General features: G+C 44.6%; 1 protein-coding gene across 3 annotated transcripts in view; it reads right to left on the bottom strand.

Annotated features, from left to right (window-relative positions):
* Positions 1-9,870: 9,870 nt before the first annotated feature.
* tfb1m (transcription factor B1, mitochondrial) overlaps positions 9,871-16,725 on the bottom strand; it is a 58,548-nt gene continuing 51,693 nt past the window's right edge. For all 3 annotated transcript variants that reach the window (XM_078556857.1, XM_078556858.1, XM_078556859.1), the window contains exon 9: positions 9,871-10,214. In XM_078556857.1, the coding sequence (XP_078412983.1) occupies positions 9,989-10,214 (226 nt within the window). In that variant the 3' untranslated portion in view covers positions 9,871-9,988. The remainder of the gene's footprint in view (positions 10,215-16,725) is intronic.

Here is a 16,725-nt window from a genome sequence, read left to right as displayed (position 1 = left end):
TATTGAGGGCATCTGTGGCCTCCTTGATACAGTTGTGTTGAGGACTGAGAGATGTTGTACAGGTCCCCTGTGGATCCCTGGAATGAACCGCAAGCAAAAAAATTGAGTGCAGCGGTGGCCTTCAGGGTTGCTGGCAGGGGATACCCTCCCAGCCCAAGGGTCATTAGATCCTCCCACAGAATGTGGCAGGTATGATCCACCACATCTCTGGATAAGCGCAAACATGCACAGCACTGCCTTTCGCTCATCTCCAGATCGGAAAGTCTTCTTCCATAGACCTTTGTTCATGCGAGTCGTCTCCTTGGGATAGGTCTAACCTCCTCATCTTCTGGTTCCTGCTGGGGCTTCCCTGGACCATGGACCTCAAGCAAGGCCTCGTCTTGAAGCTGCGCTAGGCAGCCCTCAGCTCTTCTTCTCCATCCCCATTGGACCAGTACCATCAAGAAGGGAGATGAGGGTCAGCTTCCACTTGTCAATGCTATTGAAGAAGCACAATGTGGAAGACGTGCCCATGGCACATTGATAGCCACAAGATTCCAGGAGGAGTAAGGGCCACATTTCTTCTGTCCCTTAGTGCCATGCCAGTGCACTGAAAAGCCTTTACAACCAGTTACACTGAGAGTAAGTTCAGCATTTGTACTTGTGCCTTCAATCCTCAAGTTTCACCAGGCACTAATCTTTGGGTCAGCGGTGAACCCTGTATCCGTGTGCTGAGGGAAGAGAAAGTTGGCACAACAACACAAATGCTGTGTTCAAGGACTTGATGCAGTCGTCGCCACCTCAATGAGAAACTTCAGTGGACACTGAAATGCACACTTAGTTGAGAGATCATCACGGCCGCAGGTCTAGTGCTTTCACACTACCAATGAAGAGATACAATTGCAGCTACCCCTCCAAGGCTATTGAAGAGCTCTACCTCGATGTTGTCTTGTAAGGAGTAGAGGTTACTAATGCATTTTGCCCACACTTCCAATAAAGTGTTGAGACATCTCCCTGAGGTAACACAAGGGTAGAGTGACTATAATGAGTCAGGTAGACATCACATGAATGTGAGGCTCACAAAGGGAGGCAATCACGCAGTGGGAGCATAGCTCACCATGGGGACACATAGATGCATATGGACCACACGTTCGAATGACGAGACCTTCCTAAAGAACAGCTAATGTATTTGCAAAGGTGCATGAAGGTGATTGAACACCTGTGACCCGGAAATGATGTTAAAACTTCATAGTTTTTCTAACCCTACTGCTATGTCCAGGTGCAGCCCCGTCATCCGCAGCTGAGGTGGAGGCAGCCTGCTGACTGCTACACTCTGCTATCTGAGATAACCTTGGCGATATCCTCTGGAGGGCCAAGACCTTGAGGGTCCAGCCTGATTTGGGTCCCCTGCTCTTGGGCAGGTACACCTCTTCTGCCTGACCAGCTGGAGTTGATGGGATCACAGGCAGAGAGGATTCAGAGTGGCTGCACACCCTTGGTGTATCCCACATGGAGGACCACTGGGTGCCCGGTTGACACACATCCTCCCTGTGGGTGCCCGAGAACCCCACTATGTCTCCTTGAGGAGAAAGGGCATCTGGAAAGAGTTTGAGGTGCCCTGCAGCACCACCCCCACCCCACCCCACCTCCCCCAACCCAGCCTCACCACTGATGGATCTCACCAATGCCTACAGGGATATAGTGCAGGTCCGAGCAAAAATTGGCAGGATCTGCTGAAGCAGCATCTCCAAGGCAACCGCCGCCATCTTTCCCATGGTGACCTTGAGGTGCTCACCTGTTGGAGCTACGACATCTGTCAGGACGTGAACGGTCTCCTCCACCCTTCACTGCAGTCTGTTGACTGCCTCTCGCAACTCTGCCTGACGTTCCCCCACCTGTCAATGCATCTCCAGCTATTTTTTTGCAGCCACTTGCAGAGGCTTATCATCAGACTCAGACTCCGTTGGTGCCTGATCTTCAGCAGTCATCTGAGTACCAGGCACCTGGGCTGTCACTGTCTCCGATTATTGTGGAGACATGTCAGTGAGATGTTCTCCAGAATGTGACCCCGAGCCTCATCTTGAATTATGAGCCACCAAGGTGTGTGCCTCTGCGCTGGTGGAGGGTGCAGGTGAATTCAGTGACGGGTCTTCTTCTGATGGCTCCTCAGCATCCTCCTCTGAGGTGGGCTGGGGCTAACGTTGGCCCTGCTGGTGTGACCTGCTAGTGCCTTTAAGAGACAACAGATAGATTTAGTTGATGAACAGGCTGAATACAAGATTGTATGTCACTCACTGTGAACGTCAGGATGTGATCAACTTACAGAGTGCTCATCCGTACTGGGTTGCTGGGAGAGGCCAATCTCGCCTTCTCTCAGGACCAATCCCTGTTTTCCTCTGCCAGCTTGGCAGCATCCTCCTCGAAGGGAGTGAGCTCCTGATTATTTGCTGTCCCTCCTCCAGTCTGGGATCTTTCCCTTTTGTTGTGGGCAAGCTTGGCCTGCATGAAGATAATCTGTTGAGAAGGGGTGTGGAGGTTGGGAAGCATGCATGCCCCCTGTGTGTGTGTGGTGATCCCTCCCCAGTAAAGGCTGAGGATAGAGATAGTGTTGCATAATAATTGAAATGCTGGTGATGTGAAAGTGACCATTCCCTGCTAACATTGTGTGAGATCCCTGCTCAGTGTAGCCCCTTGAGTCCATGATGCCACGATGAGAGTGAGAGATTGTTGTGAGCTAAAGGTTGACTTACCCTAGCAGAGCAGATGAGATCATTCATCCTCTTAATGCACTGTATGGCGAATCTGGGGTTGGTGCCCAATGAGCTGACCTCCCTTGCAACCACCTCCCAGTCCAGTGAGGTGAGGTTGGTAGGCTTCATGGAGCCATCCCTGGGGTTGAAGACATCCCGGTGTTGGGCACTCCTCATATCAATGCCATTGTGGGAGTCGTGACGAACATTGGGTTAGCCTTCTTCCTGTGTGCAGCCTTTGCAAGATGTCTACTGAAGACAGTTGGACTGGAGGGAATGAATGCCTGTGCTTGGATGGCACTTAAAAATGGCGCTGGACCTCCGACCCCATTAGATAATGGCAGGGCGGTTTCCGAACCGCAATGTGATTCAGAGAGATACTTGCCTGTGCATAATTAATTAGCTTCCGAACACGAAATTGGGGGAGTGAATTCCCGCCACTCTAACCAGCGGGGAACATGCAGCAGAACCCGTCTGCCATGGCACTTAGGTCAGAATAATTTCTGTGCCTGCTGATGTTGGGAGTGTTTAGCAGCGTGAGCAGACAATATGGCAAGGCGGCCAAAAATTGTCTCACAATGCCATGAAACCAGTTTGCAATCATCCGCTCTGCCCATCAATAGCGGACCATGTTTTCCGCCATCAGATATCGGGAACCTCATTGTAATACATCCGCTTATAATTTTAAGCCTAGCTCACCGGAATCATTCCCCTACGATAGATCATCTGAGCACATCAGTGTGATTGCACGCCGACATAGTTCACATCTGTACATAAGCAACATGTACCTGCTGAGCTGCACTTCGCTCAGGATGTCAAGGTTTGTTTACCTGCCTTGCTTTGGGCAGCACTCGCAGTCATCAGCGCCAGGCATCGCAGACAGCACCACATCACTTTAAGGGGTCTCATGGACAGGCGTCTATCTACCAGACCAGCTAGGGGGTCTTTCAACAGCTGCAGGGCTAGGGCTTGCTTGGGGAAGGGGGAAGAAGTGGCCTCAGGCAAGGGAAGAGGCTGCAGGGTGCAGGCTGCAGTGGGGGAGGGGAGGGGGAGGAGTTATCCCAGGGTGTGTGTGTGTGGTGGCACAAGTTGATCTGTGAAAGTGGCTTCAATATGGTGAGGGCTGAGGAGGCAGTCTCCAGAGGAGATCAGACCAGATGGAGATGTGAGGGTGTGTGTGAGAGAGTGAGTAGTGATATCCCTTGAGTTGGCAGTGAGTGAGGTGCCCGTGAATGTGTGATGGCCTTGTGAGTGTGTGTGTTTAGAGTGATGATAGGTTGCCTTGCCCTGGTGGCACAGATGAGATCATTCATCCTCTATATGCATTGGATGCTGACCTCTTCTGTGCAGCATTGGCACTGATCACCACTGCCATCGCCTATCAAGCCAGAGTGGTAGCGTTGCTGCCCCTCCTGTGGCCAGAGCAGGGGTTAGAGGACATTACAGTGGGCCTCCATGGCATCCAAAAGGTGTTCGAGGGTCGGGTCACTAAACCAGGGGGGCTGCAGTCTTCTTGCCTTTTGGGGCCATGCCTTCTTTGCAGCAGCCATGAAGCACTGAGAGGTGTGCACGCGGTTGCACTTTAAATGAGACTCCCAGCGTGATGAAGCGGCCAGGTGACGGCGTGACGAGTGAACCGGAGCCTGTCCACCATCGAAACAGTGCGTATCCCGGGAATGCATGTTTAATGAGGTGGGATTGGGACGATAGTGTGAAAGCCTGCCGTTGCAGTCAGGGATTAAAATGTCATTTTTCCTGCTCGCCACTACACAGTGCAAATCTGGGACGATTCCGTGCTTAGTTTCAAAAATGGAAAATTACACCCAATAGTTTTCTCAAAACAATCACCAGGGAAGTGTACTAAGTTCCTCCCTCCCTTTCACCTCTTGATTTACATGTATTTCTGGAATATTATTTGTGTCTTCTACAGTAATACAAAATGCTTCTGCCATTTCCTTATTTCCCATTATTAATTCCCCAGACTCTCTCTCTAGAGGACCCACAGTCACTTTAGCTACTCTTTTCCTTTTTAATTATTTGTAGAAGCTCTTGCTATCTGTTTTTATATTTCTAGCTAGCTTTCTCTCATACTCTAATTTCTCCCTCATTTTTTAGTCAATATTTCCTGTTTTTTAAATTCTATCCAATCTTCTGACCTATCACTAATCTTCACAGAATTGTATGTTCTTTCTTTCAATTTGATACTATCTTTAACTTTCTTACTTAGCCATAGATGGTGCATGCATCTCCTGGAGTCTTTCCTCCTCACTGAAATGTATCGATGCTGAACATTATGAAGTATCTCCTTAAATGTCTGCCACTACATTTCTCATGACCTATCCTTAAACAAAGGCATGGATATGAAGACCAAGCTGTTTAAGGTGAACTGGGAAAATAGTTCAAGTTTAAAACACTAGTCTTAGAACCATGCTTTTCTTCCTGAAACTGAATGCGAAATTCAATCATGTTATGATCACTGCTACCTATAGGCTCCTTTACTATGAGGTCATTAATTAATCCCACCTCATTGCACACTAGCAGGTCTAGAATAACCTGCTCTCTGGTTGGCTCTAGAACATGCTACTCTAAGAAATTGTCCTGAAAACACTCTATAAACTCATCTTCCAGGCTACCTTCATCCAATCTATATGTAGATTAAAATCACCTATGATAATTGCAGTGCCTTTCTTAGGCGCCCCATTATTTCTTCCTTTTGTTCTCCCTCTTGAAAAAAAGAAAGCTTCATTACATTGAAAGTTTCTTTACAATGGCTTTACAATTTCTTTATAAGGAGTACTTAACATCATAAACTTCTAACGGATAGCTTACACACACTATACAGATAAAGTTTTAATTTTGTTTCACAATTACACACATCGAATTATAAAGTTACAAAGGTTTAACCAAAACAAAAATCAATACATGTAACAAGTAGGATTAGCAGGATTTAAATATCATAGAATTATCATAACTCGGAATTTGCCTTTTCTCCTACACCCCTTTCTTTAAACTCTGAATAGAACACCAACAATTATGTGGTTTTTTTGGCCGTAATATTTTCATGGTCAATCAAACATAGTGAAGATACATTAAAGATTTCTTTAGAAACATCTTGACCAGCTTGTTTCTATTTTGTGCTAGGGTTTTCAACCTTGCTGGTGTGACTGCAAACCAGGTCTCTGATGGTCTTCCCCTCTACAAATATAGATGCATATCAGTCATATCATGTGATACAAATGGCTTTTACCTAGGTTTCTCAAGAACATGGGATTTTTCTTACTCTCCTCCTCTGTTAAGGGAAACGTGCCTTCAATGGGTCCTTTATCTTTGTGAAAGACACCGTATAAGTCTGATCGGCAACCAACTTCAAAATTATCTTCCTCACTCATTTCTTCCATAACAGATTTTCTCTTTTCATTGTTTTGATCAACACCAGATGAATAAATTTGCACTGAGGGACTATTTCTCTCTTTACTCAAGTCATTTTCTAGTTTATTGAAGATATATGCTACAGTCTCTGGACACGTTCATATTTTCTCCCCCGATGTTTCAAAAATAGAACCTTCTTTTTCACTTCTTTCACAATTTTATCCAAGTAGTTGTTTACTCACTTCTTTTCCAAGCTTATTAATCTTTTCATTCAGTTTAGCAAATAACCTGGTGAATTTAGTTGTCTTTGTTTCAGAATTATCTGCGAAACCCTTATACAAGCTTAATAATTTCACATTTCCGTGAGAGAAAGTTGGTTCCCTACACTGATTAGATTTTCCTTCAATTGCTCGTTATTGGCAATAAACTTCTCATGTTTAGCCACAGTAATTTTTAGGAGTTTAGTAAGATCAACATGATCAAGTACCTGCTGCAATACAGTCGTTGACTGTCCACACTAGCCAAATCATTACGCAGAATAAAATCTATCCCTTCCATAGGTAAACTAGGAACAACTCCCACAGTAACAATACCGTTTACTAAGTCACTTTGTAAATTTACTTTACACAAAGGAACAGGTTCATAAATGCCATTATTACCCCCATTAATACTTTTTCCTTTATCAAACTATCTGGGACACAAATTGCATCATCAGCCACCATCAATGACTAATCTGCCCCAGTATCCCTCAAGATATTAATTTGTTTACTTCTTTTGTCCGAACAATAAAGGAACACGTCTCCCTCCAAGGCAAAACATTTAGAACTTCCAGTAGCTTGATTCCCTTTAGCAGTATTTAAGGGAGAATCACCTTGACTATCCTAAGCCATATCCCCCTTTCTAGGAGGTACTGAGGGAACACATTTCACCTGTACTATTGCTATGATTTTAACACCCATTTTCTTTTCTGGTACAGCCGTTCCACAGAATCCTTAAGTGTTCTTATTACTGCCACCAATTTGCTGTTCAGCTTCCAACAATGGGCTTTGAGATGTCCTGTCTTACAGCAATAAAAGCATAATGATTTCTTTACATCACTTTTATCCTCTAACCTATCATTTTTCTTGACTGGAACATCTTCTGCCTTCTCCACAAAGCTTTTCTGTTCCTCCAGCATCCCTGTGGGTTTCCAACTGGAGATCGATTTCCCCCACTGCCTATGTGATATATCATACCCATCTGCCAGAACAGCTGCTTCCTATACCATAGAAACCCTTTGGTCTTCCAAGTAAGATCCAATAGCTACTGGGATGCTATTTTGAAATTCTTCCATTATCATTAGCTCCCTTACATTCCAAACTTTTGTTCTAACTTCAGGGATCAAAACCACCAGTCTCACAACATTTCTTTCTCCCTAGCAAATTCTACAGACGTTTCATTCAGTCTTTTATTTATAGGCCAAAATTTCAACTGATATGCTTCAGAGACCACCTCGTAAGTATTAAGTGCTGCAATTTTAATGACCTCATAATTTGAAGATTGTTCTTCTGAAAGGCTGGAATACACATCCATAGCCTTCCCAACCAATACACTTCGCAAAATGAGAGTCCCTGTATCCTTAAGTTGGTTAGCCACCTTTTCAAATGAGATAAAATATCTCTCAACCCTGTCTTCAGTGAATTTAGTAAATGGACAAAGAATCTTTGTTCTATCAAAGGTCCGAATGGGACTTGATGCCTCATACGATCTACTGGACTCTCTTTTGCTCTGTAACCTAAGCTTTTCACGAGCCAGCTCATGCTGCTTGATTTCTTTCTCTTTGAAACTCTCTTTCCTTATCTCTTTCCTCCCTTGCTAACCTCTCTCTCTGGAGTTCAAGTCCAAGCTTTCACATTCCCATTTCTTTTGCTCTTTCTCTTCCTTTTTCCTCTTTTTCTGATTCGAGCTTCTTCATTTCCATTTCTTTTTCTATTTCAAGCTGCTTCATTTGCAACTGAATTCTATCTAATTCAACTGAATTGCTATCTGCATTAACTTTTTCTTCTTCCAATCCCAGATGATGGGTTGTTACCTCAATTATTTCTGCTTTCTTGGCCCCTGCTTTTAACTCCTAACTCTAACTTTTCTGCTAATGCAATTAACATAGCCTTGGTTAATTGTTACAGATCAATCAAGCATAAACATTCTTTTCCAGAAAATCTTAGCAATTCACAAAGCCATTTTGGTTTTCAATCAATGTAGTAAAATTCACCTTGGGAATCTTACAAGCTCCCAATGCAGAAGCTCCTCCCTGGTCCTATATATGTCGTTGGTACCCACGTGGACCATGACAACTGGATACCCTCCCTCCCACTGCAAGTTCCTCTCCAGCCATGAGCAGATGTCCCGAACCCTGGCACTGGACAGGTAATATGGCTGTCTGGGCTCCGGCTCTCAGCTCCATACAATTGTGTCTATCTGCCGACTATATTATCTCCTACTCCCACTACATTCTTAATGTTTGAACGCCTTCCAACGGTGCCATGGTCAGTTCACTCATCCACCCTGTAGTCCCTGCTCTCATCCATACAAACTGAAAGAGCCTCAAAACTGTTAAACAATTGCAACACTTGAGGCTCCTCCACTTCTACCTATTGCGTCCCCACACATGCCTCACTCGTAGTCAAACCCTCTTGTCCCTGACCATGAATCAAATCAGAAGACCCTACCCTTAGGGACTGCCCTTCTGGAACCAAGTCCTGCCATCTTTATTGCATTTTAATTAGCTAATTAATTAACTATTTCCTTAATTGAATTTTTAATTAATGCATCTCGTCTTGCTTGTGCTTATACACTTATTATTTCAATAAACGTCCTAATTACCACTATTTAAATTTCCTAGTTTAGACAAGATAAGTATGAAATGTTCACCAGCCAATCACTTACCTGATTCCTTGTGATCTCACGTCTCGATTTCTGCTTCGAAACGTGGCTTTGACTCTCCACAGGAGGCAGCAGCGGCAGCTAACCCCTCTCGTCAAACTCTCACCGTTTTCATGGCCCCTGTCGCTGAACTCTTGCTGCTTTGATGGCCCCTCTCGCTGAACTCTCGCTGCTTTGATGGCCCCTCTTGCTGAACTCTCCCTGCTATTATGGACCTTCTCACCGAACTCTCGCTGCTTTGATGGCCCCTCTCGCTGAACTCTCGCTGCTTTGATGGCCCCTCTTGCTGAAATTTCACCACTTTCATCCTGTACAAATTTCAGCAGTTTCTTTTCAGGTACCGATAGCTCACTGTGTGGGTAGCTACAGCCATGAACCCAAATTATCAAACAAAATTGATCATTTGGTATTTAATTAAAAATGATCAATGTGTTAAAATCAGTACATAATGCTGTGTCATTGGTTATGCAGTGTTTAAATTACTGCCCCATGCTCTTGTAATAATTTATCACAGTATTCACTTCCAGAGCTTTCCCATGCTGTTGCCTACCACACTACAAAACCAACGAAAGAACAAACTAAAAACTAAAAACTGCGGATGCTGGAAATCCAAAACAAAAACAGAATTACCTGGAAAAACTCAGCAGGTCTGGCAGCATCAGATGCTGCCAGACCTGCTGAGTTTTTCCAGGTAATTCTGTTTTTGAAAGAACAAACTAATTTGTTGCAGTCCCTAAAAGTTTCCAACCCCTTCCGTTTCAAATGCATATTGCTTTGCCCAAGGAAAATGTATACAGTCCCATCAGAAGCATCTTATTGGGATGATAATGAATCAGACTAGTCATAAAGCTGCTCTTAAACACATTTTTTAATGAATGTCAATTTTAAAGCAGTTAATGATGTAGCTTTCGCCCCTAACACAGATATCCAGCTTCTGGGCTTCTCAGCTTTCACTTATCTCGTACCCCTCAATGTGATTTTTTTTCTTTACGTAAAAGCTTCTTTTGTCGCAATTCTTCTCTGAAGTTGTAAGTGAAAAGATTTTGGTTTTCGTTGCACAGTTGGCTATACGCATCACAAAGGGCCCTGAACTGCGGTATAGAAAGTTCACCTGGGCGGAGTGTCGGGTCGACGTCTGCAGTACACAGCATTCGTTCTGTTAGTTGTAATCTCTGAGCTTCAGGAAATAAAATTCTAGGAAGGACAAAAACATTTGTATAAAATTGCATCTGTTCACAATATATTCCAGCATGTTTTGAACTTTTATACAACTAAAACATTAGAAATGACAATTAACAAAATAGCTGTGAATCAATTCTTTAACAGCTGGTTGTTATGAAGTGGATTATTGTCATATACAGTTCATATTTAGACTGGAAGAATGTTAAGGAAGTGTTTTATGTAATTCAAACATGATAAGAATTTGATTCTGTTTAAAAAATGCTATATTTAAAATACAATTGCAAAATACTGCAGGTGTCTGAAATCTGAAATAAAAATAGAAAATGCTGGAAACGCTCAGCAATTCTAGCAGGGTCTGTGGAGACAGAAACAGCATTAATATTTTAGATCGATGAACTTTCATCAAAATTAAAATTGAGTTCCTGAGATTTTTCCAGCATTCTTTGTCTTTATATTTCAAACAAAATCTTTTTAAAAAGACTTCACCAGAAACTGGATAACAGAGATTTAGACTCTCACCTCTCCCTATATGGAATGTGTTCAAATATTTTCTTATTTCCATTGTCTTTCCTGCAATGTTAACTTCTTCCAGAGTTCACTTTCATGTGTACTCTATATCTTGCATGTGCACATTCTTCATATGTGAACCTTGAGAATGTATGAGAGCAGAGCATTCCAACTGTGTGTGTATCACTGCCTGAGTACATTGTTGTTCTCAACTGAAGACCATGCATGCACTTACAGTAGGAAACTTGCAAACACGGTTCAACATAAAGGAGAAGTTGCTCCACTGTGCTTCACACTGGACATATAGTCTACAGATCCTGTGGAGCACCACCTTGACATGATGGAGGGGCTTGTGTGCTCAGACGGTTCCTTGAGTGATGCCGTCGGGAGCTCCTTGCTACTGGTAGGGCCACGCTTGCCAGCTAGATCAGGGGAGGTGCCAGACAAAGTGTGATGCAAAAAGCTCTCAGTGGTGGAACAGGTGAAGAAGAACTGTGTGTCTCACTGGCTGCGAAGGCAGGGGAAAGCTGCAGCAGCAAGGTGGCCCGGTTATCGTGGTTTGACACATCACCAAAATCTGACCGCTAACTTGTGAAGATGGCGTGGACAGGGAAGACGCATCAGGTCCCCATGTTAAACAAAGTCACGCCCAGGCTTCTACCAAGGGTCCATTTGCCAGGTCCTGTGGTGTTGGAGAACTGGCAATGGAGGCAGAACCTGGAAGTCCCCAGTGAAGAATTTGCACACAGGCAACAGATGCATGAAAGTCATTGGACACTTGCATTGGGATAGAGGTGTCTTTGGGCAGCAGCATTTGTGACTGAGCAGCCCTCTTTAAGATATCCACTGCTCACCCCAAATCAGGAGGGGGCTAGAAAAGATGCCCTAAAAATAGGCTGTCCCACTTTCTCATGGATGGAGAACCACACCCTGCGGGATCACCATTGTTGAGGTCAATGAAACTATGCATTAAATTTTTGCCACTTAGAATGTTAGAACACTCATGAATAATCTCAAAAGTGACTGTCCAGAAAGACGAATTGCAATCTTATGATGCAAGCTATCGGCTCTAAATTGAAATCTATGCCCTCAGTGAGTCCTGCCTTCATGGTGAGGGGCAGCTGAAGGAACAAGCAGAGGGATAGGCCTTCTACTGGAAAGGAAAGGCTGACAGTGACCCTTGTGTCCACGGAGTTGGTTTTGCCATCTGGAATAGGATCTTGGATGCACTGCCAGAACTCCCCAGTTGTATAAATTAAAGACTCATGACATTTCACCTACAGCTCAGCTGTAATCAATATGCCGCTCTTGTCAGTACTGTTAAGGAAAATTTCTATTCTGGACTTGATGAAGTTCTCGCTATCCCAAAAGAAGAAAAGATCAGGTTTCCGGGGAACTTTAATCCCAGTGTTGGCCATGACTCCAATGCCAACATTGGGATAAAACAGGGTGGGAAAAGCCAATGTAAATGGCATCCTCCTGCTGTCAAAATGTGCTCAGCATAGCCTGATTATAGCAAACATCCTCTTCCTCCAGAAGGATGAATACAAAGCCAAATGGAAGCATCCTAGATCAAAGTATTGGCATGTGGATTGTGTCATTGTTCGGATCAAAGATCTAAGTGATGTCTGTAACATTTGTTTCGTGCGGATGCCTGCTGGACAGATCTTCGACTTGTTCGATCAGTGATGAACATCCACTTAGCACCAAGATATTGCAAAGCCCAAATGTCCAAGAGGAAAGAGATCAATGTCTCAGCCCTAAAGCAGCCTGACCAATGAAAAGAATTCCACGTGCAGCTCATGACCAATCTGGAAAATCTTCACAAATCCAACTCAATTCCAGAACAGTGGGATCAAATAAAGTCAGCTGTACTAGGCTCCTGTACCCAGACCATTGGGTTCAAGCATTATCTTTACCAGGACTAGCTCAATTAAAATAATGCTGAAATATATGACCTCCTAGGGCAAGAACGAGCAACTTTCATTGCCTGGCAGAACCCAAGTTTGCAAGTCAAGAAGGCAGCATTCCAACAGCTCAAGACTGACACCCAAAGGCAAAACCAGAAGTTAAAGGGCATGTGTTGGGAAGAAAAAGCCCAAGAGGTCCAACAATATGCTGACCATCATGGCATGCAAAGCTTTTTCGAAGACACTAGGGTCATCTGGAGACCAAGGTCAAATGGACAAAATCCCCTTCACTCACATGATGGTGTTTCTCCTTTTAAGGATTGACAATGCTATCTGTTAAGGCTGGAAAGAACATCCTGAACAACTGCTTAACCATGAATCCACAGTGGCAGCTGATACTCTCCAGGCTATCCCCCAAGTACCCTGTGGTAGAATCCATGGGTGAACCACTATCAATGGGAGAGCTACACGAAGCAACCAAACGGATGAAAACCATCAAAACCTGCAGCCTTGATAGTATTCCAGCTGAGGTCTTCAAAGCTGATGGACCTTTGACCATACAAAGACTCCATGCACTCATCTTACGGATTTGGCACATAACCGCGCCCCTTGCCTCCATGCCAAAACTAAACCACCATAGATATAAATGATCAACAGTTTGCAGATGACTGTGGTGTCATGGCCCACTCTGAATCAGATTTGCAAGTCAATCTTGCTCTCTTTAATTCTGTGTACAAGAAACTCGGCCTGTCCTTAAATGTTGGCAAACTGATATCAACGCACACCTGGGTCAGCCAAATATTCCACCTCCCACAAACACTGAAGGAAACACTCTGGAATATGTTGAGCACAACAGCATTGACATTAATGACTCGGAGGGGCTTTCTACCAATCATTCAGAATGGTGACAACCTGTCCATCAAGCTGCATCACACTTTGAGTCTCAAGGATTTAATGATGAGGTGGAGCAGTGGCAGAGAAGAAAAGGAAAGGAAGCAAATCCTACACTTTGGATTCCACTATCTCGTGGGATGTCCTGCCCCATGTGTCCAAAGATATGCGGGTCGAGAATCGGCCTGTTCAGTCACATGAAGACCCCTGGCAGAAACTCGTAACCCTGAATTGAATTAAGGGGCAACTGCCGTCGCTGACAACAGTCCACAGGTTTCCTATCTCTGTAAAACCATAACTGCTTTGCACCTACACTAAATTGTAATGTGATTACATTGTTAGATCACTAAGGTTATCAGGGTACTAAAGTCAGTCTACAGCTGCCAATGGGAAAAAATTGATTTTAGAGTGGGAGGGGAAAAGACAATTAAAGTTTTCAATTTAAATGAAATAGCATGAATATGAGAGGTAGCCTGTGTGAATCAGTTAGAGCTGTTTAAAAATAAGGGATTGCTCATTTAAGACAGAGATGAGGAGGAATTTTTTCTCTCAGAGGGTTGAGTGTCTTTGGAACTCTCTTCCTCAAAAGGTGGTGAAAGAAGAGTCCTTGAATATTTTTAAGGCAGAGATAGATTCTTGATTAACAAGGGGGTGAAAGGTTATCGGGGGTAGGCAGGAATGTGGGGTTGAGGTTACATTCAGATCAGACATGATCTTACTGAATGGCAGAGCAGGCTCGAGGGGCCGAGTGGCCTACACCTGCTCCTAATTCGTATGTTCGTATGTAACCAGGAGCTAAAAGATTGCTTAAAAATCAACTTTTTCAACTTAAGAATGTTTATCTTATGGATCTGATTCTCAGGTAGCTGAAGCATACGAAACAACAAACTTATTTCTAATTCATCAGAGAGTACATACTGGCTTGACATCAAGGCAAGATGATGATGAAAATAGACTGGTGTCTTAAAATGAAGCTAAGCAACAGGACACACTAGGAGCATGCTTTCCTCATTATACTTTTGTGAGGTGTAAACAATTTGATCTGGCTGCATTTTGATGACTTACATTTGCTGCCATTACTCCTCTGAAACTGACAATTTCTGAAATCTGCACATGCACAGTTAAATGCGAAAATCCAGAAGTTGTTGCCAGTGACCATACACTTCTCCAGAGATGAGGATAATTTTTTTCTCAGAGGGTTGTGCGACTTTGGAATTCTCTGCCTCAGAAGGTAGTGGAGGTGGGGTCATTGAATATTTTTAAGGCAGAGGTAGATAGATTCTTGTTAGGCAAGGGAATCAAAGGTTATCGGGGTTAGATGGGAATATGGAAATCGAAACACAAGATGGTCAACCATGATCTTATTGAATGGCAGAGCAGGCTCGAGGGGCTGAATTGTCTATTCCTGTTCCTATTTCTTATGTTCTTATGTGTGCTGTTGAAGACCCTCAGAATGCAATCATTTAGAATTCAATAAACTCATAAATTGCCATTTTTCACTCTTAGGGCAGAATTTTCCCTTCCAGAGGCTCAGTCCGGTGGTGGGCGGGTTACACGGTTCGCTTCCCGCTGGGCAACGGGCCGGAAACTCACGCCCAAGTTCATGCTTGGAAGCTCATTAATTATGCATCAGTGAGTAGCTCTCTGAATCATGTGGCAGGGCAGGCACTGATTCATCTGCCCTGCTGCTACCTAATGCGGTTGAAGGTCTGGGTGCTGTATTTGAACGCCACCCGAACACACACATTACTCTCAGCAGGTCAGCAGGTTGTCAAGAAATGTCTTGGAATGCCTGCACTGAGGAAGAAAGCTGCACCGAGGTTCAGCAATGACTCCCTTGAAGCCCTCATCTCTGGAGTCCGCCAGCATCAGGATGTTCTCTATCCGAGGGATGGCTAAAGGAGGCCCACCAACTTCACCTTGCCGGCCAGGGAAGCGGTTGCAAGGGAGGTCAGCTCATCAGGCACCCGCCTGAGAAATGCAATCCAGTGTGAGAAGAGGATGAATGATCTTATCCGCTCCGCCAGGATAAGTCGACCTTCAGCACACTCCAATCTCACACTCCCATAATGACATTATACACTCAAAGGGTTACACTGCTCAGGGATCTCACACAATATTAGCCGGTGAGAGATCAGCACTGATTGTCTCACGGACACTTTAACATCACCAGCATCTCATCCACCATACTACACAAACTCTATCCTCATCACTTAATGGGGAAGGCTCAGCACATATAGCAGGCATGCATGCTTCCCAATCTCTCCTCCATCTCTTCTCATCACATTCAATTCTATTTATCTTCATGCAGGCCAAGCTCGCCCACAACCACAGGGTCATATCCCAGACAGGAGGAGAAACGGCAGACATCCAGGAGCTGACCCACTTTGAGGAAGATGCCGCCAAGTTGGCGGGAGAGGACAGAGATCGCTCCTGAGGGGAAGACGAGATCAGCCTCAGCAAACCAATATGGAAGAACCCTCCATTAGTTGATTACATCCTGATAATCAAAGTGAGTGACATGCAATGTTGCATTCTGCCTGCTTATGAACTAAATCTGTTTTCTCTCTCTTACGAGCACTAGCAGGCCCAGATAGGCCACCAGAGCTATCATAAGCCCCAGCCCCCAGACCACCTCAGAGGAGGATGCCATGGATGCATCAGAGGAAGAACCATTATTGCATTCACCTGCACCCTCCACCAGCGCAGAGTCACACATCTCAGTGAGTCATGGATCTAGACTAAGCTTGGGGTCACGTTCTAGGGAACACCTCAGTGACACGTCTCTGCAGCAGTCGGAGGCAATGACAGCCCAGGTCTCTGGCACTCAGAGGACTGCTGGAGATCAGGCACCTGCTGAGTCTGAGTCAGATGATGAACCTCTACAAACGACCGTCTCTAATATGCTGGAGATGCGACGACAGTTGGCGGAACATCAGATAGAGTTGTGAGAGGCAGTCAACAGACTAAAGCGAAGGTTGGAGGAGTCCATTCGTGTTCTGTCTGATGTTGTGGCTCCAACATGCCAGTGCCTCAAGGTTTCCAAGGGACCGGTGGCAGCCACCTTGGAGACCTTGGTCCAGCAGATCCTGCTGGAATTGTCCTCAGACCTGCACTCCATCGCTATAGGCATTGGTGGGATCCATCAGTGGCTGGGTGAGAAGCAAGCGGGGTACCTTGAACTCCCTCCAGGAGCCCCTTCTGCTCAGGGAATC

Source organism: Cetorhinus maximus, chromosome 14, assembly GCF_964194155.1.
Source record: "Cetorhinus maximus chromosome 14, sCetMax3.hap1.1, whole genome shotgun sequence".
NCBI lineage: Eukaryota > Metazoa > Chordata > Chondrichthyes > Lamniformes > Cetorhinidae > Cetorhinus > Cetorhinus maximus.
Note: the sequence above shows the minus strand (reverse complement) of the source record. Positions and strands in the feature narration are given on the sequence as shown.